General features: G+C 46.0%; 11 protein-coding genes across 11 annotated transcripts, besides 19 other annotated features; all 11 read right to left on the reverse strand.

The window, feature by feature from the left end:
• Positions 1 to 26063: part of a sequence feature (sequence corresponds to BAC RPCI93-30P12) that runs on past both edges of the window.
• Positions 444 to 2495, reverse strand: Tb927.3.1740 (hypothetical protein, conserved; the record flags this gene model as incomplete). Its single annotated transcript, XM_838675.1, has 1 exon — positions 444 to 2495. One exon carries the CDS (start codon positions 2493 to 2495, stop codon positions 444 to 446), a length of 2052 nt encoding a protein of 683 aa, XP_843768.1.
• Positions 2970 to 3575, reverse strand: Tb927.3.1750 (rev7, putative; the record flags this gene model as incomplete). The annotated part of the gene is made up of 1 exon (XM_838676.1): positions 2970 to 3575. The coding sequence occupies one exon, from the start codon at positions 3573 to 3575 to the stop codon at positions 2970 to 2972; it is 606 nt and encodes a 201-aa protein (XP_843769.1).
• Positions 4155 to 4937, reverse strand: Tb927.3.1760 (chaperone protein DNAJ, putative; the record flags this gene model as incomplete). Its single annotated transcript, XM_838677.1, has 1 exon — positions 4155 to 4937. The coding sequence occupies one exon, from the start codon at positions 4935 to 4937 to the stop codon at positions 4155 to 4157; it is 783 nt and encodes a 260-aa protein (XP_843770.1).
• Tb927.3.1770 (hypothetical protein, conserved) lies at positions 5473 to 8166 on the reverse strand (the record flags this gene model as incomplete). The annotated part of the gene is made up of 1 exon (XM_838678.1): positions 5473 to 8166. The coding sequence occupies one exon, from the start codon at positions 8164 to 8166 to the stop codon at positions 5473 to 5475; it is 2694 nt and encodes an 897-aa protein (XP_843771.1).
• Positions 8242 to 8262: a microsatellite.
• Positions 8796 to 9185, reverse strand: Tb927.3.1780 (U6 snRNA-associated Sm-like protein LSm8p; the record flags this gene model as incomplete). The annotated part of the gene is made up of 1 exon (XM_838679.1): positions 8796 to 9185. The coding sequence occupies one exon, from the start codon at positions 9183 to 9185 to the stop codon at positions 8796 to 8798; it is 390 nt and encodes a 129-aa protein (XP_843772.1).
• Positions 9216 to 9256: a microsatellite.
• Positions 9769 to 9814: a sequence feature (GA-rich).
• Positions 9822 to 9857: a microsatellite.
• Positions 9933 to 9973: a microsatellite.
• Positions 9974 to 10001: a microsatellite.
• Positions 10062 to 10117: a sequence feature (T-rich).
• Positions 10549 to 10568: a microsatellite.
• On the reverse strand, positions 10771 to 11817 carry Tb927.3.1790 (pyruvate dehydrogenase E1 beta subunit, putative; the record flags this gene model as incomplete). The annotated part of the gene is made up of 1 exon (XM_838680.1): positions 10771 to 11817. One exon carries the CDS (start codon positions 11815 to 11817, stop codon positions 10771 to 10773), a length of 1047 nt encoding a protein of 348 aa, XP_843773.1.
• Positions 12361 to 16746, reverse strand: Tb927.3.1800 (hypothetical protein, conserved; the record flags this gene model as incomplete). The annotated part of the gene is made up of 1 exon (XM_838681.1): positions 12361 to 16746. One exon carries the CDS (start codon positions 16744 to 16746, stop codon positions 12361 to 12363), a length of 4386 nt encoding a protein of 1461 aa, XP_843774.1.
• Positions 17469 to 18449, reverse strand: Tb927.3.1810 (hypothetical protein, conserved; the record flags this gene model as incomplete). Its single annotated transcript, XM_838682.1, has 1 exon — positions 17469 to 18449. One exon carries the CDS (start codon positions 18447 to 18449, stop codon positions 17469 to 17471), a length of 981 nt encoding a protein of 326 aa, XP_843775.1.
• Positions 19317 to 19346: a microsatellite.
• On the reverse strand, positions 19460 to 20197 carry Tb927.3.1820 (hypothetical protein, conserved; the record flags this gene model as incomplete). The annotated part of the gene is made up of 1 exon (XM_838683.1): positions 19460 to 20197. One exon carries the CDS (start codon positions 20195 to 20197, stop codon positions 19460 to 19462), a length of 738 nt encoding a protein of 245 aa, XP_843776.1.
• Positions 19594 to 19645: a microsatellite.
• Positions 20697 to 20721: a microsatellite.
• Tb927.3.1830 (hypothetical protein, conserved) lies at positions 21180 to 22607 on the reverse strand (the record flags this gene model as incomplete). Its single annotated transcript, XM_838684.1, has 1 exon — positions 21180 to 22607. The coding sequence occupies one exon, from the start codon at positions 22605 to 22607 to the stop codon at positions 21180 to 21182; it is 1428 nt and encodes a 475-aa protein (XP_843777.1).
• Positions 21785 to 21857: a microsatellite.
• Positions 23171 to 23191: a sequence feature (AT_rich).
• Positions 23540 to 23568: a sequence feature (AT_rich).
• Positions 23717 to 23758: a repeat region.
• Positions 24212 to 24239: a sequence feature (AT_rich).
• Positions 24487 to 24514: a microsatellite.
• Positions 24803 to 24834: a microsatellite.
• Tb927.3.1840 (3-oxo-5-alpha-steroid 4-dehydrogenase, putative) lies at positions 24835 to 25731 on the reverse strand (the record flags this gene model as incomplete). The annotated part of the gene is made up of 1 exon (XM_838685.1): positions 24835 to 25731. One exon carries the CDS (start codon positions 25729 to 25731, stop codon positions 24835 to 24837), a length of 897 nt encoding a protein of 298 aa, XP_843778.1.

The raw sequence follows: 26063 nt of genomic DNA on the forward strand, positions 1-26063 counted from the left end.
GCTACATGTTCCACCCCCACAACAACTGGAGAAGCTGTATTGCACTACAGTAGTTGTTATTATTCATACATTACATCAAAAAATTCGAGTAAAGTTACACAAACAACGGTAGCGCAGCGCAGCACAGCGATGAGAAGAAGAAAGGAGAGAAGAGGAATTTGTCACAAAGCGAGTGTAGAGCTCGCATGGACGCGGAAAACAGAACAATACGCAGCGGGTGTTTCTCCCTTTTATTTGATTTTTGTTTTGTGTTGCATTTCTTCCTGATTTCCGCGTTTCGTCACACACTATACCCTTCCTCTTAATTGAGTACTCCAAGCCCCTCCTCTCTCCACATCACATCTGACTTCCGTCACCCCAACTTCCCTCACACACACAAAAATACAAAAGTCCCATCAAATCCCAAAGACATTTCCTCCCCCTTTTTTTTGTTGTTGTTGTCATTACTTAACCAACTCAGGGAGAACTGGCAGTGGGCCTTCATGACTCACACGCTTCCGCACCAGTCTTCGAATGGACCGTGGGCCCTTTCCGCCATAATCGCATGTAAAACTGACAAAATCTAAAGTAATGCCGTTAAGTTCGAAAGTTTTCTTGTGCCGCGTCCTCGAAAGAAACGAGTGCTCCGTCAGCAAGGCGAACCTTCGAGGCATGGACTCCCACATGGCGTGCTTAATAACGCCCTCAACGGGATCAATCATCTGCACTGGATTTGTGCAAACCTGCCAGTTCACACTTCCATCCTCTATCGTGCTCTTTACCTGAGAGCTACGTTTAACTTCAAAGTAATGATCTACATATTGTGCGCGAACAAGCGTTGCAGGATTGAGCCGAAGACGGTCTTGCATACGGACGGTCAAATATGAATGAATCGCGACATAACGCGACCGTCGAGCAACCTCTAGCATTTCCCCACGAAGCTTCTTGGCGACCACCTTAGCCACTGCCTGGTCATCTTCCGGAATAACAGCATCTTTTACGCTACCGTGGAGACAACCTATTGAAGAGAGTACAACATGTGTCAAGCCGTTGCGATCGTCATATGCGGTGATACTTTTGACGCGAAACATGGAACACATCGGGAGGAGCCATTCCCGATCGTACGGGTGCATGGAGATATCACATATTTCCACCGCATCGGTGACGTCGTGGATTTCAAACAGAACGGCGCTATCCGGTACTGCGAACGCCTCTTCATCCAACCAGTTAACATTTGGTCGTACCATTGTAAAGCATGGAAACATATACCAATCACCGTCAGGTATGCTTCGTAAGTATCGAAGCTCCTCTTGTGGTAATTCCTTCACACCATAAAACAATGGAGGGCGAGCCGTGTGCGGCGGTGCGGAAGGCGATTCCCTGTGCAGGACCAGCAGCAACACAGAGGCGGTATATTCCCACTTCTTCATTCCCTCCGCATCCCCAATACGAAAATAACTGTAAATCTCTTGCGCTACGGATAATTGTGGGGGATCCACCAAAAATGTTCGCGCAATATCGATGGGCTCCATTGTGAGAAGGCGAATGACTAAAAGCACGGGACTGGAAAAGTTTGGGTACAGCGACCCGTACAACATATTCAGCACATCCTGGAAAACAATGACGGCACCAACCTTCAGACCAAGGTTCTTTGCTATCTCACGCTGCAATGAAAGTTTGTCCCGCTTTTTGACAGAGGAAATTGCGCCCTCCATAAGAGTTTTCAATAGCAGACCACACTCTTCATACTCGTGAAACACCTCTACGGCGATATGCCACTGAAATCCTACCGGATATGGACAGCGCGCATATGCGGACTCGGTTATGTGATCCAATTCCTCAACTGAGAGCTCTTCACCGGCGAATTGATCATCTTTTTCGAGATCACCTGCTTTGTCCATCACAAGCATGAGATTCTTATACTCGTTGATTTCCTCAATCACCGGTCGCTTTTTAACCTCCTGTGTCGAAAGGATAACTTGCTTTAATATTTTCCCATCCTGAGCATGCACGACATCGCCACGTATCTTAAACTTAGAGGCATTCAGCGCGACCTTATCAGGGGAAACCAATCCGAGTGCAAATGGAATGGAAATTGAAACATGTTGATCCATTTCTATACGCCGGACGCACTTAAGTAATACTGTTTGTTTTTGTGACGCCCTCTTGTCACCCCTTACGCCATCCCCAGTCCAAAAACCTTGAAAGTAAGTGGGTAGCAGCCCCCCTTGTGAGTCCAAACATTCCGCAGTAAAGACGGTTGGTTTTGCCTTAAAACCCGGCAATGAGAGCTGAATGACATCACCCTCAAGAATAGGAACGCTACAACGGAACTGAAGCCCAATTCCTACTTCCACACGGGGGATGGGAGGTGAAATGGTAAGAACCGTATCCACCACTTCTGCATCTGCTGTTTCTATTGCTTCATTGGTATTCAGTATCCCAACCGGCTGGAATTTGCCTAGACGAGCAAACACATCAACAACTGCCTTCTTTTTACCTTTACCCTTAGCCATCTCACCCTTTTGGTTTCCTCCTGTATTCCTTTCTCCTCAAATATGATGATGTGACTAAAAATATCCCCTATGCTTATCCCGCACTCTAACTTTGTATGTTCTTGTTTAAAATTGTTTCAGCTGTTGTTCCCTTCCCTTCTCCCCAGCGCCCACAACCGAATCGGTTTATTGGCTCATAATTAAGAGGGAAAGTATGCAACACCAGCGTAATTAAAGAATAAGGATGAAAAGGATGGATGATCACTCGAACGACATGCCGCAAATAAATAAAAAAAGGTAAAACAAACACGAAAACTTACGAAAAAAAAACCTTCCAAATAACTCTCACGCATTCATCAGCGCTATTTCCTTCAGTCTTTTTTTTTAATGATTTCAGAATTTCCTCAACAGGGAAGAAAGGAAGCTGAAAACATTTCATGCAGCACATGCACTCGTGTATGCCTTTACACGATATGAAGTAATGACACAAATCTTCTATGAACCATCTCTATAAGCCACGGATGCACTTACGCTATGAAAACTTGTCGAGAATGAACGCAATGTAACCTCGCTACTCCCCATAATTAGCCGCGGGTCGCTAAGCTCCCACGAACCGGTTGGAAGCTCCGTGTCGGGATCCGCATAAACCAGCATATCAAAGTAGCATGGACGGTGCAGTAAAGGAAGATACGAGACTGATGATGTTACTTGACGCAGCACCGCTTGAATCTCCTTCCGAAGCGTGTCATCGGATTTGGAATTAACACCTTCTACCGCCTCCAGTCCCTGAGTTGCGATGTCAAACACCCACCGCTCGACAACATCGCCTTTTGTCTCTGCATCAACTAAAACTAAAACAAGCTTTCTAAGTTTATCTTGTGAGACCCACTTTATCACCTGCTGGAGAACTTCTGCAAGATACGAATTAAGCTCTTCATCAACGGATACCATCAGTTGCACACCATATCGGGTGACCTGCTGAAAACTATCACTAGGGTACACGCCGCGTTGATAAAGTACGCAATAAATAGCAAACCCCAGGAATTCTGTAATAGTAGAGACACTGCTCCTAAAAGTAATGGTTTGTAACCTCTCTGCCATTTCTTGCGAGATGCAGCACCAATAAACTAGTTTTGGTGTATTTCACTGCGTTTGGTGGAGTGAATGTGTTTTGAATATGCGGATTCCCTCTCCCACGATGTATCCTTCCTTTTTTGTTTTGGTTTTCGTTTTGTGTGTTTGCGTGTTTCGGCCACCGCGGTAGGCAGCCGCAGTTAGAAAAAATAATTTAAACTGGTAACCCCAGAAATAACAGCAAAGAGAAGCAAATACACATCACATAAACTCCACACACACCAGAGGGTTAAATAAAGCACAAAAAAAAGGAGATTGCGTTTGTGCGTCAATGATTATCAACACCGCAACTCGTTTTGAAGGATACGCTAACGCTTTTGTTTATTTTAACGAAGCAAAAATAATTTTTAAAAAGGAAAAAGAAAAAAAATGAGCCAGTGATCGTTTTTCTTTTTTTCTTTTTTGATACAATCAGTGTAGCATATCTTCAACTAATACTCTGCACCCGTCGCTCATATCATTGTCACACAAGAACCCAGTGACTTGGGTGGGTGGAAAATTACAACGAATAAAACGAAACAACTAAAATACAACGTCGTTAGGTTTTTAAACACCCTTTGGGACCGCTTCGTTAATGTTCCCAAGACAGTCTTTCGCCTTCTCAAGGATATTCCGCACGTAAGTCCACTCCAAAACACTGCGGCGAAACCCCTGAAAGTCCTCCGCATCCCATTGCGCCTTGGTTGCTTCGTAGCACTCCATGTGGCGTTCCTCCAGATGAGCAATGAGAATGACGAGCCTGTCTCGGTACTCATTTGTTTCCTCAGGAGAAAACACGTACTCATTGGCTGCCATCATTTCAGCAAGAAACTCCTCTGGCAGGCTCATGTTCTCACCGGCATCCTGAAGTCGTTTGTTATCCTCCACATTACGGCCATCATCGTCACTCATGAGCATTTCCTCCTCCAACGGATCCAGAGGACGTCCCTTTACAGCTTCAGCACGACTCAAGCGAGAAAGGTATTTGCAACGGCGGAATGGATCACGCAATGTTTCATATGACAAATTGGCATACATCGAATCATCAACATTCGCCACATCAGTTGTTGTCGATGTCGTTACCGATCCCACCACGCCGCCAGGCGGTTCCGTTGAGTTGTTGGCATCTTGCACGTTAGCCAAATCGGGATGAACACGACGCTGCAGTTTGTGGTAGCTTCGCTGAACATCTGCAGCATCCAAATCGGGGGATTTCGGCAGTGACAAGTACGCAAAGAAGTTTCCCCTTCCAACGGTGCCAGCGGTGTGTAGATTTCGCGTCATTCCGTTAGAAAACCCCAGCCACGCGCTGGTTGCTAAGAAACGACGGTTCATCCCCACCACCACCATCACCACCCTTTGTTGTTTACTGCACCTATTCCAATACTATGTTTCCTTTAGTGAGGCAGATACATAAAGACAAAGAAGAGGGAAAGTGCAGACGCCATGTGGTAGAATCACAGTCAGGTTGATTTTTGTGCTATTGATTTAAAGGAAAGCCCAAAGTAGAAGAAGAGGGGGCAGGCGGATGAGCTTCCATGGGAACGAGGAGAACCTTAATCATACACGGCAAGTTTTACGTACCGGAGCGCTTAAGACGAGACAAAAGCACGAACGGAACAGGGGAAGAGGGATAATAAAAGTGTAATACGTGAGAAGGAAAGAGGAATCGACTCTGTGCAATTCCACACTCCTCATTAAGGAGTTCTCAAGTGACTCGCAGAACGGAGTATATAAATAATGAATATACATGAAGATTACGACGAGCAACAACAAGAGACCTTAGGCACCAAGAGAGAGAGAGAGAGAAAAATCGAGTAAGACAGGAGGAAAAAAAGAAAATGAAAACACGATGCGAAAAAAAAAAAAGATCCCAGAGTGACCGTCACACAGGGGTTGTGTTCGAGCGAAAGTAAGATCCTACCTCCTGTGCGTTCAGCCTCAGTATCCCTTCAATATCAACGAAATTGTTAAGAGCACTTTCTTCACTCATGCCTGAGAGTCTCATTGCCTCCTGTAACCTCTCATAGTACAACGAGGCCGCCTGCAGCTTTGAAAATCGCTTAGGCAGCGCATCGCCCAGATCACCAAGCTCTTTTACCGCTGCATCACATTCCTCCTTAAAATACTCCAATCTACATCGCACAAAAGGCAAATACAACATGAGGTCCAGTAGTGCTGTGTTCAGCGTTAAAACCGGCTGCTTTGTTGCAGAAGCAGCGGCTGCCTCGCGCCCCACATGACGTGACTCGGACCGCGTGGGTGAAACTCTCCTTCCGGACCGGCGATCACTTCTGGAACGCCCTGCACTAGGGGAGCGGTGGTTCCGTTTACTTTCCGTAACACTTGCAGTGCATTTATCGTCCATTTCGGAGGTAGGCTTCGGGAGAGTTTCTACAGTTCTAGATAGATACGCATTAGCAAATGCATCAGTAAGATTTTGAAGTGAAATGTTTTTTAACCCGCTATCAAAATCAAGCATATTCATGAGGCGCCTGGTCGTATTGCGATCTGGTAGTCCAAACTCCACATTTGTTGCGGCCATAATAATTTGAGTCCGCTGGGAAGCCGAAGCGGTAGCAATACCCTGAAGAAGCGCGCCAGATCCTGCAGGAAGTCGAGCCGCATCACCCAATGCTCTCTTCTCTTTCCGTGAAGTTTTCTTTCCACGTTGGTGCTCCGGATGTGGGAACGAATCCGCCATACCTGCCATGAGGTGGGACTCTATGGCACTTAATTCTGAAGGAAGCAAAAGTACCATCATGGCGTTGCAGAGGAACTCCTGGCGGTCTCTTGTGACAACTATGCTTGTACTGGTCTCATCTCCCTCCCATGGCTCAGGTATAGTGCAATCCTTGCACTGCTGAATTTCACAAAGAAGTTGACTGTGGTCGAATGCCACAGCGGAACTACCCACCGACCCCTTTTTCTGACTCGCAGTTAGGAAGTTCGAGGCCTTGTCGAGTAGATTTTTCATATTTTCTAAGCGGTGAGGATTCGGTAAACAGGAAGGTTTCCCCCAGATTCTCTTTTCTACCTTATCCTCACGGTGAAGAAGGGCATCGTACATGACACTATGGTCAGTGTCACCTGGTAACTGGGGTGGGAGATTTGGCAGTTGGATGCGATCCAACGAGACAACTGGAGCCGGCGCCGCTTGTTTTACCGCCCATTTCCCTGTTGTGTCAGGCGCCTGCTGCTTCGCTACCGAAGCCCTTCTGCGCATTAGCGCATTGCGAGGGGATACGTTCGTTTGTTCGACATTGCCTGCATTTTGAGAGGTTTCCTGTTGCTTAGACATCGCTCCGAGTTTCTCAGCGCAGAGAGGCATCCCCTTACCTGACATGGCCCAGACCAGGTGGAACCGTTTGTGGGTCTCAACCACCTCTTCTCGTTTCATTTCATTTTCCCTGGCCTCGCGCATTTCGCGCAGCGCCTTTTGTTTCCCTAGACGGTGCATACTTTTCCCGAGGTATAACTCACAAGCAGAAGGTCTGAACGCCCTCCTTGGCACCACCTTTGGGTCATCCGCTCGTTGCCGAGCAGGTGTAAAAGTTTTAAAGAACGCTAAGGTCTTTAACACGGGTTCCTTACCTATAGTAACTGAAAAGAACCTTGGATCTGTGTGAGCCACCGTTGGTAGCCCCTGTGTACGCCCGTCTTGCAGAGGCGATAATTGCAAGCTCCTTCGCTGAATACTGCTGTCTATCGATCGTCTTTGGAGCGGGGCTGATGAAGCCAGTATGTTTCCAAGCTCACACATGCTACCAAGCTCCCTATCTTTTTGGACTAACTGACTCACAACAGTGTTTCGCTCCTCCATTTGTACTAGTCGCCGATCAAGCAGTTCCAGTTGAGGTTGCTCACGAATGAGATAGGGTCGATAGCCCAGTTCATCACAGAGTGGATTGCCGCGTAAATCCAATTCACGGAGGTCGCGTAGTCGCTTAAGTTGTGTGGATACAGCAACCAAGTTAGCTAAACGGTTGTAAGCCAACAGCAAAACCCTCAAATGACGCAAACGGGGAATATCTCCGTCAATCGTCCATATCATGTTGTGCGACAGAAACAGACTCCGCAGAAGGTGACAACCCCGTGGCCTACACCATAATGTTTCTACTCCATCATCAACGGCAGCATCATTCTCAGCTCTAGAGTTGCCGTCAGCAGTTCGCTTGGGAGGTAAAAGAAATGAAACCTCGCTTATCCGGTTGTTGGATAAGACAAGTGTATCTAGATTTTCCAGATATTGAACGTTCGTATGAAGACGCGTGATATTTTTTCTGCACAGTTCCAACTCCTTTGTATTTCGGTATTCCGAGCGTGGGATCTTGAGGGCAATGATGGGGTCAATGCAGTGATCCTGTTGCTCCGTTGGGTCTACGAACGCGGGAAACTTCTCCAGCTCGCACGACTCCTCATCTTCACTGTTTGAAGCCTCTCCACTCGTTTCTACTCTGGAGCTGCCTTTGTACGCAGCCCTCGAAAAGGATATCGCACGACTTGCAATACGATTCATTCGTTCCTTATTTTTGGAACGCAGGAGATCCGGATATGACCTATTTGCGGTTGTGTACATCGTTAGCGTGGCCTTCTGCCTCAATCAATATTATAAAACAACACAGTGGACAAACGCCACGGCGAAAACAATACAATATATATATATATATATATAACACAGAGACGTGCAAACACACGCACCTGTGTCTACGTTGTTCGATGCGCAAACCCTATTTTCGAACTCTACGTTTTCTTCTATCTACTTCGAACTAAAGGGTTAAGGGTGACTTGGAATACTACTATGAATAAACGTGAGATGAGCAATGCATGCAGAAGTTCAAAGATGAAAATAGAAGAAAGAGTCGTAGTTTTACCTCAATACACTCACAAAAACAAACGTCACAAACCGACAAGAAAAATTTATTCCCGATGTAACTAAGCTCAAGAACAACAGTAACCAACAAAAAGAGGAATGTGTCACGTCTTTAATGGATATAGGGTATTATCAACAAACCAAAATGAGAGCAGTCGCATGCGCTATATTCCTTCTGATGCAAGCTAATAATCACCGCGCGGACATGTAATTGACTACAAAAAAAAAAAGAAAGCAGAGAACATGAGCCTAACCAGCGTTGTGATTCCCACCAACTCGAGCAGCGACGACCGATGAATTAGTGCAACGTCATCAGAACTCACAATCATCTCCCGCTATCCACCTTTAACTGAAGCTGTTGCTGAGCGCGCCACACGTTCCACTACCGGTAAGTTACGACCCCTCCAAAGTTTCCTGCTCAACTTTGCCTCCTCCACCGTATTAACAGAAGCAACACACACCACATCACTGCCACGAATCATCAACACACCTAAGGAATGTTCCCGCATCTCACCACCAGGGGGAGTCGCACCATTTGTACCGTTACGATTATTTTTAATATCATTTGGGTCAGTTGAGTCCTCCGCCTCATCATCAAAAACACGCTCTGCACATGATGTTAACACGAGATTCATGAGTTGATCCGCTGCATGAAGAACACCGACGAGATACCGCCCATCCACAGTAACAACGGAGACGCGGCGCCTGAGATATTGGGAAAGCATTCGAAGTAAATGCGCGTATAACTAACTAGTTATATATATATATATATATATATTTATATTTATATTTATATGCGAACGCTTGTGTCGAAAGCTCCAACCGATTTGAATGACCACAAAGGAAGAAAACTTGGGGCCAATCTTATGTTTGTAACGCATAAAGAGAAACAAAAAAAAAGAGAAAACAGAACGGCAGAGTACGTTACATAATCGAAGGGTGCGTAGGAAGTATCCTGCTGCTACCGACTTTCACGGAAACTATGCATAGAAAACACACAAAAAGAGAGATTACGGCGATAACTATTATATGGACGGAGAAAGGCAATCACAAGTGTGGGGACAAAAAAAAGAACCAAAAAAAGGGAAAACATCCCAGCGGGACAAAGTGATGGGAAAGCAACGGTTTGATGGGGAAAAAAACGAAAAAAGATAAATATACCCGCCGCACTTCATTCCCACCCGAATAAAAGGAAAAAATCATGCACGCGGAGCACCAGCTCAGGAAGATTGGGAAACGCACATACGCTTGTTCACACGGAGCAAATGGAACCAATGCCCTCAATTCGCTCCGCTTGGACATATGAACAGGAGAGGAGGGAAACGGAAGAGGAAAGAGGAAAGAAGAGGAGGGGGAGCGAAAAAAATAAAAATAAAAATGATAAAAATAAATAAAAAGAGGACGGTATGGAAGAATACGGGACCATAAAGCGCATATTTTTTATGCATTCGGCTACAAGAAAAATAGATGAAACACACACACACACACACACACACACACACACATACATACATATATATATATATATATATGTATGTATACCCGGATGGAGTGCTGCATATGCATTTACCGAACGCAGATATTGCCGAAACGCAATTCGTTTTTCTCTTTTCTTCTCCCCTCCACTTTTCCTTTCTCTCTTTCCTTTTACTTTCCTGCTCCGTCTGTTTCATTACCCCTCTGCACGTACACCACACCAATCCGCTTCTTAGCCACTGGATATTTTTTAAAAAACCGCGCTGTTGAACACCAATGTAAAATTTTAAAAAGTTCTACTACTTCCTCCTTTTTTTTTACGCGGCATGCTGACTTTACCGTATATTCACGCAAGCATCCACTCTCTTATGCCCACGCCAACGTTTTCCTTAGACAACAATAAGAATAACTAGAAACGTTTTTCCCCCTTTCGTTACACACTTATTCTCCTTTTACCCACTCCTTGCTTCTCAGTTCTTTTTCTTCTTGTTTTTTTGTTTCAAATTCGTCCTCGTGATCGCGTTCATTAAAAATCCGCTCCTCTTTTGTTACTAACTTACGTGACGCACAACAAACAAAAAACTAACAAAAATAGAAAAAAAAACATGAACGTATATATATATATATATATACTTTACCACCAGCGTACATACTCTCTCCAACATATAAAATGCACCAACATCCAGTTTCAGAGGTATTTGAACGTTAGTCCAACTCAATCTCAAGACAAAATCCCCGCACCATAACACAAACACACACGTACACACGCGCCCTTTTTCTCTATTTCTGTCAAGAAGCAGAGAAAAAGTCGCTCAGTCGGTGCGACGGGTTTATTTAGCTCAGAATGCGACGTGCCACGTCGAGAACATCAGAGACTTGCGGTTGTGATGCAACTTCCAAATTTTTCGAGTATGGTGTTGGGCAGTCGGCACATGAAACGCGCTCCATCGGGGCGTCAAGATAATCGAACGCCTCGCTCTCCATTACAATGGCGCATATCTCCGCACCAATATTGCAAATAGGGAAGGATTCATCAACAGTCATCGCACGACCAGTTTTCTTCACGGATTGAATGATCGTTGCGCGATCCAGAGGACGAAGGGAACGAAGGTTAATCACTTCAGCCTCAATACCGCTCTTGGCAAGTTGCTCCGCTGCTTTAAGGCAAAGAGAAACACCACGCGAGAAACCAATCATTGTGATATCCTTGCCAGGTCGCTCAATTTTAGCCTTTCCAAAAGGAATGACAAAGTCTTCTCCCATCGCCTCATCACTTACTTTGAATGTCTCACCATACATAAGCTCATGTTCAAGCATAACGACGGGATTGTCATCGCGAATTGCAGCTTTCAGCATTCCACGAGCGTCTTCGCTGCTGTATGGGGAGAATACCTTCAGTCCAGGAATTGAGGCATACCAAGCAGCAAAACACTGAGAATGTTGAGCCCCAACACCGGCTGATGCGCCGTTGGGACCACGGAACACAATAGGACACTTAAGTTGACCTGCTGACATGTACAATCCCTTACCAGCGGAGTTCACAATTTGGTCAATGGCTTGCATGGCGAAGTTCATCGTCATGAATTCACACACGGGTCTCATGCCATTCATGGCGGCACCCACAGCCATACCCGCGAAACCATGTTCCGTAATGGGTGTGTCAATAACACGAGATGTTCCATACTTATCAACAAGTCCTCTTGTCACCTTGTAGGCTCCTTGATACTGTCCGACCTCTTCACCCAACACAAAAACAGTTTTGTCTCGACTCAGCTCCTCATCGATTGCACTGTTTAGTGCGTCACGAACAGTCAAACTCGTCACTGTCCGAGAACCAAGTGCAGCAGATGAAGCTGAGAAAGTAGTAGCAAAACGGCGCATTTTAAATAATGTTCTTTCTTCTTCCTCTCTTTTTTTTTTTCGTTACCTTTGGGTTTCCTGTTTTAGGATAATTCTACAACCTTCAGGTATCTTTTTATCTTTGATTTCTTTCGTTGACGGGCTAGACACTCTCGAATATTTGTAGTTTGTTTGGTTGTGTAGGTGCAACGAGAGCGATTAGTAAGTTAGAAGAAGAAGTTTAAAGATAAAAATTCAAAACAGTTCAAAACTGTTTGTTTCTCATATTCGGACAAAGAACAAACTTCTCCGCAATATTTCCCTCCCCCCTCCCTCATTCGAACCGAATTGTTGGTTAAGTGGCACAACGATAGAAACCAATTAAAAGCTATTTAAACACTCCTTTAGTACCTCTCCCGTTCCTTGAAGTAGCACAAACGCAGAGCGTTGTCCCCATTACCCACAACACGAACTGTGGGGTACATGGTACTTACGGGGGCAGCAGCGTGTTCAAATGCACACTTCGTGTAAACAAGGTAATGTTTGAGGAAGTACAAAAAAGAAAAACTGCTCAAACAATAAATCTCATTGGCCTCTGTCACGTTTTCTCCACCTTCGGTACCTGCGGTTATGTCCATGATGCTCATCATCCTGTTCATCTCGATCAAAATCCCATTCCCAATGCCGATCCCGGTCGCGGTTAGCATCACGATCCCGTTCACGGCCACGGCTGACCTCACGATCACGGTCATAATCGCGAACCGCCCCACGGTCATTGTCACGCTCACGAGAACGATCCCGGTCGCGGGCCCGGTCTCCACCACGTCGACGCAAGCGACCATGCCGGTGGTCGTGATTACTATCAGCCTCATGATCGTTCTCACGATCTCGTTTTCGCTTAGATGAACCCGTAGTACGACCATCAACACCTGCTGAACCTTGCGTCTCGGTTCGTGCTGCCACGGACGTTTTGGGGTCTGGTGAAACCATGAACAACTGCTCAGCACTTACCGCAGGCCCTGTCATCCTCTCTAGAAGTGGACATTCCACAGATGCTAACAGATTGACAGGATGAGTGCTATCCGTTGACAGAATTATCCCGAGCGTTTGCTGACGTTTCTTCACAGCGTCCAGGAACAGTTCCTTGTTTCGCCTGACGAGCCCAATAACACGCCGCATGTGAAAAGTTAGAGTGTAAGCCTTCCAATCACCGAGAGAAGTATTCTCACCGAGAAACCGAGCAATGTTCCGCGTCGTATCCATAATAAGTGTTTGGAGAAGTGCGGCAGCATCCTTTCCTGAAGCAGGAAGCACATCATGGATCCAGTTGTTTTGAGTACCCTCGGTTCTTGCAGGCACGTTCGCCTCTGCAGTCGTTGGTGGTTGCTTTTGCTGATCCCCATGAGGAGGGACAGCACGACAGGGATTCAACCTATAGGGCAAAACAATTTCATCCACCAAAACGCCCAGGAATGCCGCGAGGGCAGTGCACTCCATTTTCGTGGCGTGTAAAACTTTTGCGTTCGCCTGCAAAACGATACGACGCACGGCATTCAATAGTGCACGAGATTCAAGATTACCAGCGCATGATATCAGCCACTTCTTCACTGCAATTCCGGTCAGCACGGCATCTGCTACAGAAGTTCGCGCGCGCATTACAAACACAGTGATCACTGCATCCATATAGGGTTTTACAACCGCATTCAGCAACTTGTCGTCACCTGAAGCAGGGGCTTCAGAGCCCTTATTGATTGCACTACCCGTTACTGCAATTGGGGCTTCTGCTTGTGCACCCGTAGTTGGGGAAACTGTCGATTCTTCCTCCACCTTCAAAGTAGCGCTCGAAGTATCAGTAGTCGTGTTAGCAACCTCCTTTTTCTCTTCTACCATTGAGTCAGTGGGAACGGGCCCCACCTGCTGCTGGACGTCTGCCGGTGCGTTGTTAGCTGCCCTTTGGCGAAGCGCATCGAAATCGTGTTTGACAGATGCCGATATACCCGTGTCCAATTTCTCCTGTGTTGATATGTCTTTCTCTTTCGTTGTGGGTTGTTCTAGCATGGCGCGGCATGCTAAAAGCGTTTTCGTTGGAATACTCTTCATATAATTTCGGTTGCACAACCTCAATAAATTCATTGCACACACGTTCGCACGTGAGTCAATATCCTCTAACTCCATACTGCACAAGTAATCACACCAAGCATGAGGAATATGTGGCTTAACTTCCTCATCGTACGCCACGTTGCCCTGTAAGAGGACTGCTAGTGCGAGCCGTGGCAAAACTGGTCCTTCCCGAGCCACATTAGCCCTAGAGAGTAGTTTTTCCACGATGGCTTTTTGTACTTGCTGACGTCTTGACACATCCCAGTAGGTTACTGTATTGCATAGACGCATCACACCCATGAAAAAAGCTGTCATCGCATCGACGACAACACACCCCGCACCAGTTGGCCCAAGAAGACGCGCTTCGCCTACACCTCGCAACCGCGCCATCACCAACTCTCCAATGTGTGCAACAATTTCAACGAAGAGCCGCCGGACCACATCAGCCTCCTTCTCCTTCTCTCCTCCGCTTTTTGACATTTTGTCATCACCATCCCTCTCTTTCTTTACTGATCCCGGGGTCATAAGAATGTTGTGGAAGAACTGCAGGGCATCGTTTTTCGCATTTAAAGCGAGCCGCTGCGGTTGACGGCTATAGTATCCACGCGGCAACTCCTCCAGATACGCGACCTCAGCACAGCGCGGGTACCGCAGGGCACAAGCCACGTGCTCAGCGTCTTTTGCAGTACTGTGATCCACTCCAATAGCCCTTAGCGGAGGAAGAAAGAAGGCGACGAGCCCGTACTGGTGTCGCTGCCTTATGAGACGATGAAGACACGACATCATGGGCAGACCAGGCGCAAAGAAACGGCGAGCAGCCAGTCGAACATGCTGAATCGTCGTTTTTTCAAAGAGTGGTGAGTCACTTGCCACAAACCCTAAGAACATGAGCCACTCGCTCACAGCTACACTACAGCTTCCAGTTCCACTTGTAATTATGGATTCCTCGAGGGCGGCTGCAAAAAGTCTTTCAACAAATTGCGAAGTATTGACGGTATGATCAGCGACACAGCTATCTTTTCCAGCCGCTGTGGAGTTCAGAACCGACTTCACATCTTCGCACAAACTTGCCAAAGAGCTTTCAATGAAGTTGGCGACAGCAAAGAATTTAGGGAAAAACATGAAGGCCACATCATCCGCATCGAGGGTTGCCTCACTAAACGCTGTAGAACGTGATGCACTAGACATGCCCCGATCGGTAATGATGGCCTCAAAGTCACACCTATCCGCTTCAGCCCCTGTCGCACACAATGACTTAATCAGATGCTGCAATGTCGCAAGAGGCCTGTGAACAAGAAGTACACGCAACGCTCTCTTGTGTATATCGCTTGGCACACTTGTCTTATCAAGAGCAGAGGAAATGATGCCATTTAGTGCCTTGCTACATGCTTCAACAAGGGTTAACGGTGTCCCTCTGCTTACCATGGCATTCGATGATGACAGCAGAGGCGTCGCGACTGCTCTGCTATGCCACGAGAGAAACGCTCTCATAGCGGTATGCTCCCTAAAACCCTTCGTAATGTTCGCGTTATCCCTACATTCTTCGCTGTCGGTGGGTTGCACCCGTTCTCGTGCGGCATGAAATGTGCGGGACGCAATGTCTGCAAGTAACACGGGCCACGGTGTAAACTCGTCAAGCTGTTCAAGAAGAACAAACACTCGTTGAACTTCCTGCTGTAAACCTCTGAGCAAACCACGGGCTTCTGCTGCAGGGAGCATACCCTCAGTTTTGGGACACTCGGTGCCCTTGCTGTCCTTATCCCCATCGATACATTTATGTGCGCTGACCCCGTGAGAATCACCACCAGCAGAACCTTCACTCTTGAGGGCGTTAAAGCACGTAAGCATGGAATGGAGAAAATCTCCGCACACGGGAAGCCACCTCCCAAGGGATTGCACCATGGCACCGGCCATTGAAGAGGTTGCGACAACAACATAACCGTTGCCCTCGTTGTTGTTAAGATCTTTTGTAGATTTCCTGGCGGAAGTCTCAACATACAACTTCCTGAGCACTTTGGTCACGTTGGAAACGAGGGAGCGCACCTCGAAGTCCTTCACAGCATCACCGGTTTCTCCCTCGGCTCCCGATACTGCGTGTGTCCCGCACGACCGCAGCATCGTCTCTTCCAATTCCAAAAGCTCCACATGAAACAGCTCCCACATTCGCTGTACGAACTTCGGTAACAATTGTATCTGTTCAACAAAAGTTATTTTTAAATGATTTTGGAGATAGTGACCGAGAGCTCCAAGCAAGTCATCTTGACTCAAGGTGTCCTCACCTGAAGAAGAGGCACAAATCCAATGGTTAACGTGCGTGAAGGCAATTCCTTCAAGAAGGCAGTCCACGAGGGCACTGAACCGGTTTGCTGTTTCATCTCCGCCGCCAGCGGCATCGAAGTGTGTCTTCCACTCAAGAAAAATAACGTCAAGCACGATATGGAGGGCCTTTTGATGAAGGGCAATTGTTTCTCTCCTACTCACAGCGACTACGGAAGCCTGCTTTTCCGGACTCCCTTCAACCTTATCCTTCTCACACTTCCCCTGTGCTTCAGTGAAGGCAGACAGTAGTTGATTGCGTGCCTCCACAAGTTTTTTGTGCCATGCCAATGTCATTGTTGATTTCCACCCCTCAGCATTCCGCTTGGCACGTGGGGATGTTGTCGTATCCACAACAACCCGTGCCCTTGCTTTCACTTCATCTTTACAAGACTGAATCACACCCTCTACATATGGGTTTGAGAGTGCACTTTTTAGTTCGACTGTCAGGGTTCGATGAGTCCACCAAAACTCAAAGAGAGGTCGCTCCTCCGGTTGCTTTTCTTCCGCTTTGGACTGAGTCCCCTTTCCCTTTTGTCGCTTTTCCCGCTTCATACAATTCAATAATGCCTTCGTACTCTGCAGAAACCGTCTACGTCCTTACTCACCTCTGGTGTAGGCGTGAGTCAGAACGACAACGAGGAAAAAATAGAAAACGCAAACGGATATTCCACGAGAAAGTTGAGAGAACACACAAATTCACTCACATATATACTACATATAGTAAGCAAAAAGATATGCGAAGTATCATCCTTTCAGATACCCTCCTGTGAGAACATGTAGTCGCAACATGAATCAAATGTAAGATGTAGAACTGCAAATAAATACCCGAGAAACATGAAAATAAATTTAATTAATCCTCCTCCCGCAGTTCGCCTCGCTTTTATCCCTCTAAAAAAAGCTCACTTGAGTCCCTATATCGGCGATGTGAATCAGACGATATCGAACCTCTGACAAACTCAAAGGATGAACGAATGAATCAGGTGAAAAACCGATTTGTTGCGCCACATTAATTTTTGTTGTTGAAGGAACATGAAATTACAAACTATTTTCACACGTGTTGCCTCCGCTTTCAATGTTTCCCTGTTTATGTGCCGTGCTTCCCTGCTATTCGTCCCATTACTTCTCCATTCATCAAAGGACCCCCCCCTCCTCTACAACATCATACCCACCCCTTCCGTCCCCCAGAAACATCTTAGAGCAAAGGAGCGCGTACAAGGCATAGTAAAACGCAATTTCACTGTATTCCCTTTGAAGTAGAAAAGCCCACTATAACGTCACTGGGTGTGCTGTGGCTCCTGCGACCGCTGCAAAGCCATTGAACGACGAACATGAAAAGTATGCTCACCGCGACCCTGCTGCCGCACCTCAAAGTATTGCGGATACCTCTCAAAGAATTGCATTGCCTTCAACCCGGGTTTTCCCATGCATCGGACGCGCACCTCCTCCGGAATGCCCAGTTCTGTAAAGGGAGACCATTCGTTAGGGATGTACTGAAGCACGGTGTTTAAACGTTGCTGCTTTTCTGAAAGTGGGTCATGTTGAAGAACGCGAGCATTGATGTCATCCGGTTTCAAGGGACTCGACGCTGGCGCCTCAGGAGATGAGGGAGAAGACGACGACCTTACACCTGCAGCATAAGTAGAAGCGGAAATATGAGAAGTGTTTTCGAGCACCATCGGCCTCGCATTCGCCGGTACCAAATGCGGTGGTGAGCAAAAGATCGTACGGTTGCGCAACGCCCCCTGCTGATACAAAGCAAAGTTTCGTGGATACTGCAACAGAAGCTGCTCAAGTGGAACCTTGTTCTTCACCAGCGTTTTCTTGCTGTCAGCCGACAGTGCACGGAAGAGTGATCCGATTGGTACGGGCCTGCTCAACAGTGCTTGAACCTCCTCCAGCAGGTTATTTACAGCCTCCTCCTGTTCCGTCGACTTTGCAGAAGCGGAGTTGGTAGGTTTGGTTCCAACTGAGGCGCCACCTTCAAAACTATGTTGCTCGCAGTGCTGATGTAAATCTGTATTAGTGCCCCCACCGACTGCAGAATGTAAGCGGCATCGTGTGGAAAATGTGGGGGTAACAAACGCCGCAGAAGTGATCATATCTCCTCCAATAATGCGGTGGGAGCCCATAATAAAACTGTAGTTACGCGTACTCCCAGTCCCGCAACTGCCATGTGATGCGAGACGAGTGTTTAAATGGCCTGGGAGAAAAGCCAGTTGTCTCCAATACAGTGAACCATGCGTGGTTGTTCGCATATGTAAGTCTTTCCCAACTTTTTAAGTTAAAAAGAAAGTACAAATAAATGCACGAAAACAAAGTTCACCGGACCTTGAGAGCAGTAATATGGCACAAACCCTAAAATTAGCACACAAGAGGGAGGAGAAATGATAGTCCTGTGGGAGCAGCGTCCAATACCGTTATGAATTAAGGCAACATACTGCAGAGCACGTTCAAAAAAAAAAGATGAAAGAGTGTGAGGAAAAAGAAATGACAACGAAAAAAATAACAATAAATATACCACACACGCATTTGTTTCGTCTATCACCGTCGTTGCTTCTTTCCTTACTCTCCCACCGTCCCCCTGTACCCACCCTCAGACCCCTTATCATTCTACTTGCACCGCATAGGGAAAAGAGATCACAGTTGAATTGCTCCACAAATTCTGCGCTCTCTTCTGAATGATATTATCAAATTTCACAGTGACTCTTTTTCTTACCCTTATTTATTCATTGCTTTTGAAAAGCGATGTTTTACTGAGCACTGTCTCTCTTTTCTTTTTTTTTTTCCGGTGCATCAACATGCAGTAGCGAGAACCGTAGCGGGAACATGCACAAAGCGCATGATGTGAGCATTTGCTTCCCCAGCCACCACGGCTTCACATTTCATCACATATAGCGTGCAAAAAAAATGTTGATGGAAGCAGTTGAGGAAACGGGTGTGTTTTAAAAAACAAGGACACAGAAGAGGGATGCCTCCTTCAACTAAGGGAAAATCAGTCCTCAGATTTTCTGAACTACACATGACCTAAACAACAACGGCGAACAAAAAAATCTGTGAGCGCCACCGAGGCACGAACAAAGTACTTGCACAAAATAACACAAAAAGAATACAAGAAATTTTTGGGAGGAGGAGGAGGAAGAGGAAGAGGGGGAAAACGAATGAAACTAAGCAAAGTGGAAAATGTTAGCTGCACATACCCCGACCCACCGTAAACGGATAACACCGTCGCTTGCTTTCCGCTTCTACATATCTTAATTTAAGCCTCCTAGCGGCGGTATTGCCCCCCAAATCCACGCTCCTCACCTCGCCCCATTCGACCGCTGTCCCTTCCCCCGTTACCTCTGCCACCTCTGAAGCCACCACCACCACCACCGCCTCTATCATTCCTTCCCCTGTCCTCTCCTCCTCCTCCTCCTCCTCTACCTCTTCCTCCTCCCCCTCTTCCTCCTCCAGCGCCATTCCGGCCCCTAAAACCGCCACCGCCACCATTCATGGGCCTCCCTCCCCTGCCGCGGCCTCCACGGCGTGTCAACCCAAGCATTTCTTGCATGGTTTCCCGCTGTCGTTCCCGTGCAGTGAGCTTCTGATACGCTAGTGGTGTAGCGGCAACGTATAGCACACCATCGGAAGGATTAGCCTTCACAACAAAAAGTTGTTTGCGTTGCTCCAAAAAGCTTTTGAGGCCGCTATGCTTCTCTGAAACGGCTTCTTGCACATCGGGTGAAAGCTGGGCGTTAAGGCTCTTTATCGTTATGGCTCCGTTCTGCGGAATGTGCTTGATAACGCTCATCAACACCTTGGTATCATCTCGCATAACTACTCGGGTACCCTCACTGAGCTCACCATCAAATGTTTGATTGATCAGTGCACGTCGCTGAGGCGCGTCTGTGGGAGGCTTCCCACTGCCACCACCGCCACCGCCGCCAAACCCGCGACCTCCGCTCCTGCCGTCTCCACGTCTGAAATTACCCCCTTCACGGCCGAAGGATCCTTGGGTTCGCATGGAAAGAAAGATTGGAAACGTAGCACCGACACACGGGGGACAAAAGTGTCTGTTGCTGACGAAACTCGGCCTAAAAGCAGCCAACCGCCGAATCAGCACGGGCAAATCAACGATACCAAATGCGGCAGACATCTCTCACGCGACCCGCTACTACCAAAAAAAAAAAACAGATGTTATGCAGATACCACTTTTGCTTTTGATGTTATTCGACCCCAATTCCCGACACCCTTCGTGGTTCAGAAAAGCAACTGAGCAGGTTGTTGTTGTTGTTCTAAACCCTTCCCGTTACCTTTCAACAAATAATGTGAAATCTTGGTCTCCTGTTGCGCCCTATGGACTTATTCTCTCCTGGACTGTAACCTTACTCTGAAGTGTGCTAGTGGGCAAATTTCTAATTAAGCACAGTGCCTGTGGACGGAGTTTTGTAGGTGGCCAACAGAAACCTTAATCCCTGTGCTGCTGCAGGAGTGTCAGTTCAGTACTCCTCTCCTGAAGTGACTATATATATATATATATATATATATCTTTTTTTTTGTGGAATAAAACTTGCGTCACTGACTCCGCTGTCCCTAATTAATCCACCTCCTCTTTTAGGTAATTGTTACTTCGCCCCTTCGTCCGTTCCTACTGCACACAGTTATTCGAAACAAACGAATAGGATTTACGTGACTTTTATAACCTATACGAATTTAAACAACCACAAAAAAAAAGTCTGAAGAAGTCGTAGTGTTATGACGAACGATGCTGTTTCAAACTGAAAAAAAAAAAGACTTAACGGTATCGATAGCCATCGCACACGCATGTTGGCCTTCCACGCACCACTTATGCACATACAAACAAGTATGGTGATGAAGGTGAGCAAAGAGGGAGAAAGAATCAACTGGAATCAGCGGCGCACATGTAGCCAGTCAGCAAAAAATAAATAAATAATCCCGTGAGCAGCCCACAGCCGCTCCACAAGCGCAGCGCTCCATTACCAAAGTTACTCCAATTGTCGCACATGAACGACTTCAAGTATACCGTCTGACAAACGTCGCCGGATATGAAACTCAGCAATGCCGAAGTTCTCCAGCGTACGACCAACTTCATCCACCAATTGGTTGATTCGCGCAAGGTCATTGGGAAGTTGCGAGGAAGTTAACGACCGGAACGAAGCGACATTCATTCCAAGTGCACGTTGCAGCCACGCATTACCGAGATCCACGACAATTGCGCCATCTTCCCCAACATCAAGACTGGGCGTCAGTGGTTGCTGAACGGAGAGGAGAACCTTAAGTGAGAAGGATGGAGGTTCTCCAGGACTGCAATTCTCACCGTCACGGATGGTTAAGTCCGACATAACATCGGTAATTTTGCCGATCGCAGTTGAAAATGGGGGAGTTGCAGTTGGTGGCTGCTCAGGTGTAGGAGTGGCAGGCACAAAGTACTCTTGCGTAACCCTCGGATGTGACAAAGGCTCAGGAGTTGGTGTCAAGCGCGCTGCCGGTCTTGTGGGGGGTGTTGGTTGTGCAGATGCTGCCGCGGGGGGCGATGGTTGCACCACAGGCCCTGAAACTCCTTCATTGGTCTGATGACGATACTCTAATAGTTGCTGTTGTTGCTGTTGCCTCTGCTGTTGTTTTTGATGTTGTTTTTGATGTTGTTTTTGATGTTGTTGTTGGGTTGGTCCCGGCGCCACCCCACTGTGATTCGTATCACCCGCAATTCGAGGCGCAGGGGCGGATGAGAAAGTGGCGGTATTCGTATTCGTGTTCATATTCGTTGCAGAAGAAGCCTGCGCGATCCGCCCCGGGCGACCGGATAATTCGTGGAGTTTCTTGACGGCATAATCTTCCCAGAAAGATTGAATCTCCTTCACGAAACCACCCAGAAGTTCTGTCTTTTCTGACTCCAAAATAATTACCCCGTTCAACAAGCGCAGGGGTGCAAACAAACGCAGTTTGGATCCCAAAACCACGCCAGTCCGTAGCGCATCGCAACCCCGGCGACAGTCTTCCACCGCAAAGACCCGTACGAAACCATCTGTAAGGACCAGACGAAGCAGCCTCTGCCGCCGGCCATGATGACGTGCGGAATTATCTTTGCTCTCCAATGAACGAAGTGTTTCTTCAAGGCTTCCTGGCTCCGTTATTTCGGTGCAAACTCCCTCTGTGTCAGCACCCGTTGGTGCAATCTCACGAAGTCGCTGAGCGAGTGGAAGTGACACGTCTGCAACTTCGTTCACCTGAAGAATTATCGATGGTACTATTTTCTGCCCGATAGCACCTTCTGGTACTGACAACTGAAAGTCATGTGGAAGCAGCCCACCACCATCATGCAACGGGGGAAGTTGTCTGACAACACCGGGTGGGTCAAGTGAAGCTAAATATTCAAAGTTAGAGTTGAGAAACTCAGCGCTCGGCTGCTCCATGCAAATAAAACTAAATGGGTTTACAACAACAACAACGTAAACCCGGGGTACTTGGTAGAAAAGTTCTGAAACAACTAAGAGAGAAAGGAGGTGCAATGGAATTGATGCGCACTCACTCGGAGGTTTTTCAGTACAAATATCATAAGAAGGGTAAAGTTGACAAGTATTATTTGTGCTTGGAGGGTAACCACAGTAACGAAAGTGATTTTTTTTAAAAAAAGAAAAAGGTTCACAGGGAGAGTGAGCAGTAGTGATAAGTCACGGGTGACTTTTCGCAAGCCGGTTCGGTTGCGCCAAGGCAATATTTTCGCTATGCTCTCCATTCTCCGCCCAATCCCGCCGATTTGTTTGTGCATCCACAACATTATTTAACAAACGCATGCACCATTTCGTGTGTTCGTGCTTCTTTCAAAATAATAATTAAAAAAAGTAGCGCCGAATCCTCGTCACATTGAACTGTTGCAGCAAAAAAAAAAAACTCCTAAAGGTGGAAAAAGGTGAAAAGAAAATGGAGGCACATGAAGGAAAATACTGTTGTGAGTACAATTTCGTAAAGCAAAATGATTTTTTTTTTAAATAAAAAAGACGTCGAAAGCAGTAATACCCCCCCCCCTCCTTCCCTTCCTATGTTTTTCTTCGTTTCCTTTCAGATATTTCTTTTATCTGTAATTTAATTGTACTCTTCCTAAATGTCAGCCTCCCATGCATCACTTTTCTCTCTCGTTGCTACTAAAACAAAACAAAGCATAAAACCTCCTTCCCCTTTCAATTCCCCTTCATCACCATGAATCCTAAAACAGCTTAGCAAAGGGCAAGAATTTTTTTAAAAAAGGAAAGCAAATGAGAAATGGGAGAAACCCACTACACATATGCTAAAATCCCCATTGCAGTACTAACCTCGTACCAAACACAATTAACTTATTTTCCTATCGATATTTATTATATATTATTATTTTTTTTTGTAACTACAACAAAGGCGTCAATCTGAGACCTCATTTGTGTCGACAAACCGGGGAGGAAAACTTTACGTGATTGAAAAATACAGGAAAGAGGGTAATGCGAGAGATAAATGGTGACTAAACATTGTCAAATGAGACCGATCTTGGACCAAGAAAAAAAAAAGAAAAGGGGAAAGGAAAAGAAAGGAAAGGGGGAACTAAACTAAAACTTCCGGTTTTTCTTTACGCTTTTCAGTTAAATCCCACAACTCCCAAGACGCGCGCACAGTTCACCCATAAATTAATTCAACCTTTGCTTTTACCCTTCCTTTTCCCTCATTCACTCTTACAACTCACCATCGAAACAACAAAATAAGAGAAATAATAACAAATGAAAAAAAAAAAGAACTTTCCCATCCTTCTCCTCCTATACCTTAATGATTACATTTATTTCTTCGGTAGCACAATTTTCTCTTCTTTCTTTTTTTTTCAATTTGTTTAGTTGATGATAAATGTTCGCTGATTCATGATATTCCCTCTCCCTTTTTTTCCTCTTAATATTTGCCTTCTTCTATTCATTTCCTTTACAAGTTACCATTCCTCGCAAATGTAGCTAATAAAACAAAAGAGATAATTGATAAACTAAAACACAAAGAACAAACAATGAAAAATTTTAAAATTTTTTTAAAAAAATGTAAAGAAGGAAATGAGGATGGACGTTTCGAGAGAAAAGATGTAATGATACAACAAATCATAACAAAACGAAACAAAAAAAAAGGAACCGGATGTGTCACAAACGGGTGCCTCACTTCAACCAACCCAGCGCCTCATGGACGATGTAACTGGTATCTGCACCAACTTCCCTTTTTTTTTGTTTTCCTCTTTTTATCCATCTCACTCCCTCACATCACACCACTCATTTTCTTCTCGTTGTTGTTTTCGTGTACGTGTGTGTGTGTGTGTGTGTGTTTTTGCTTTTCACCCTGCATAGAATTATAATATTTATTTGTAAATAACCCCTCGTGTTGTGATTTCTTTTTTTGTCTTGTTCACGGTACTGAGGTGTTCACTCCCCATTTTAAACCTCTACTAATCCAAATTTCGGCCCCCAACGAAAATTCAACTTTTCTTCAAGGTAACGGTAACGGGTATCATCTCCCCCGTCCCCTCCATCATTCATTCATTCCTTTCTTACTTCCTGCAATAAAAATGCATTTTCTTTTCTTCTTTTTGCGGAGTAGCGTCCACACAAACACAATATATATATATATATATATATATTTATATATCTACAGAAGGAATGGTAACATGGCCTTCTTGTTGCGCACCGATGGATCTGTTTTAATATAGTTCTTGTGTTTCTTCACAGCCCACTCCGCCATTTGTACGAGTCCTGCAAATGTAAAACCCCAGGAGGTTAGCATACTCGTACCAAGAGAAAAGGCCACCCAAGAAAGGATCTCAAATAAGTAATTGGGACAAGACACCAGTGAAAAGAGAATTCCTTTGGGTACCGGCCGCGTCGCGTCACCATCTCCCTTTCGCATCCCACTCAACTGCACATGCACGGCAAAGTTAAGGAGCTCGAATATTACCATCGCCACCGCTGAGGCATTCACAAGTGTGGGGGACGCGGGTTCCGTGTAGTACGGGCTGCATAGAGCATAGCCAATGCCAAGTGCAAAGGTCCAGTAATACACGCAATTTTTGATGATGTTGCGCCGCGGCATAGTGGGGTGAGAGAACTTGTGCACAAAGAACGTCTCCAGCTCCCGCTTAATGAAGTGGGCACAGAAGAGAGCAATGTAAAGCTTCTGCGTGTAGCAGTACTCCTTAACAATGCTGCTGCCGTAAATGAAGGAGGGGCGTGCCGCATACGCCAACATGATTGCCAAAGGACCGGCGTATTCCACAACGAATACGGTACGGTATCCCACCTGTGGGCCGAGATCCTTGTAAACAACTTCAGATCCATCCTTTACACCCTGTTCCGTGAGAGCCCGCTTTGCGTCGAGGGTTATGTACGCCGATTTATCATTCTTGTCGCCACCACTACGAAGGATTTTGAAAGACTTGCGATGAATATCCACTCTTGGTTTGTACACCTTTTTGAGGTCAGTGAGACCGGCATTTGAGGGTAGTTCAACCACCTCTGAGGATGAGCCTGATATCACGGTAACCTTCATGATTTGGACTTTTGGCAGTTTCTTTTTTTTGTTGTTGCTTTTGTTGGCGTGAGATAAATTCTGTACAAGATGAACGTAGATGAGTAAACACAAATATATATATGCATATATGCATAGACATAGCCGTACACGTAAAAAAAAAAACGATAAATTAGAATTCAGTAGCAAACGTTAGGGAGATGCGAATTTAATTAAAATATAATGAAAAGCAGGCTAAACAACAACACGAATGAAAAGGTGTTACGAGAAGAGAAGCAACTGAAATGCGCGACTCTTCCATTCACCTTCTCATTCAGGAAGTTAAATAATGTTTTTTTTTCCTCTTTCTTTCT

Source organism: Trypanosoma brucei, chromosome 3, assembly GCF_000002445.2.
Source record: "Trypanosoma brucei brucei TREU927 chromosome 3, complete sequence".
NCBI classification, from domain to species: Eukaryota; Euglenozoa; class Kinetoplastea; order Trypanosomatida; family Trypanosomatidae; genus Trypanosoma; species Trypanosoma brucei.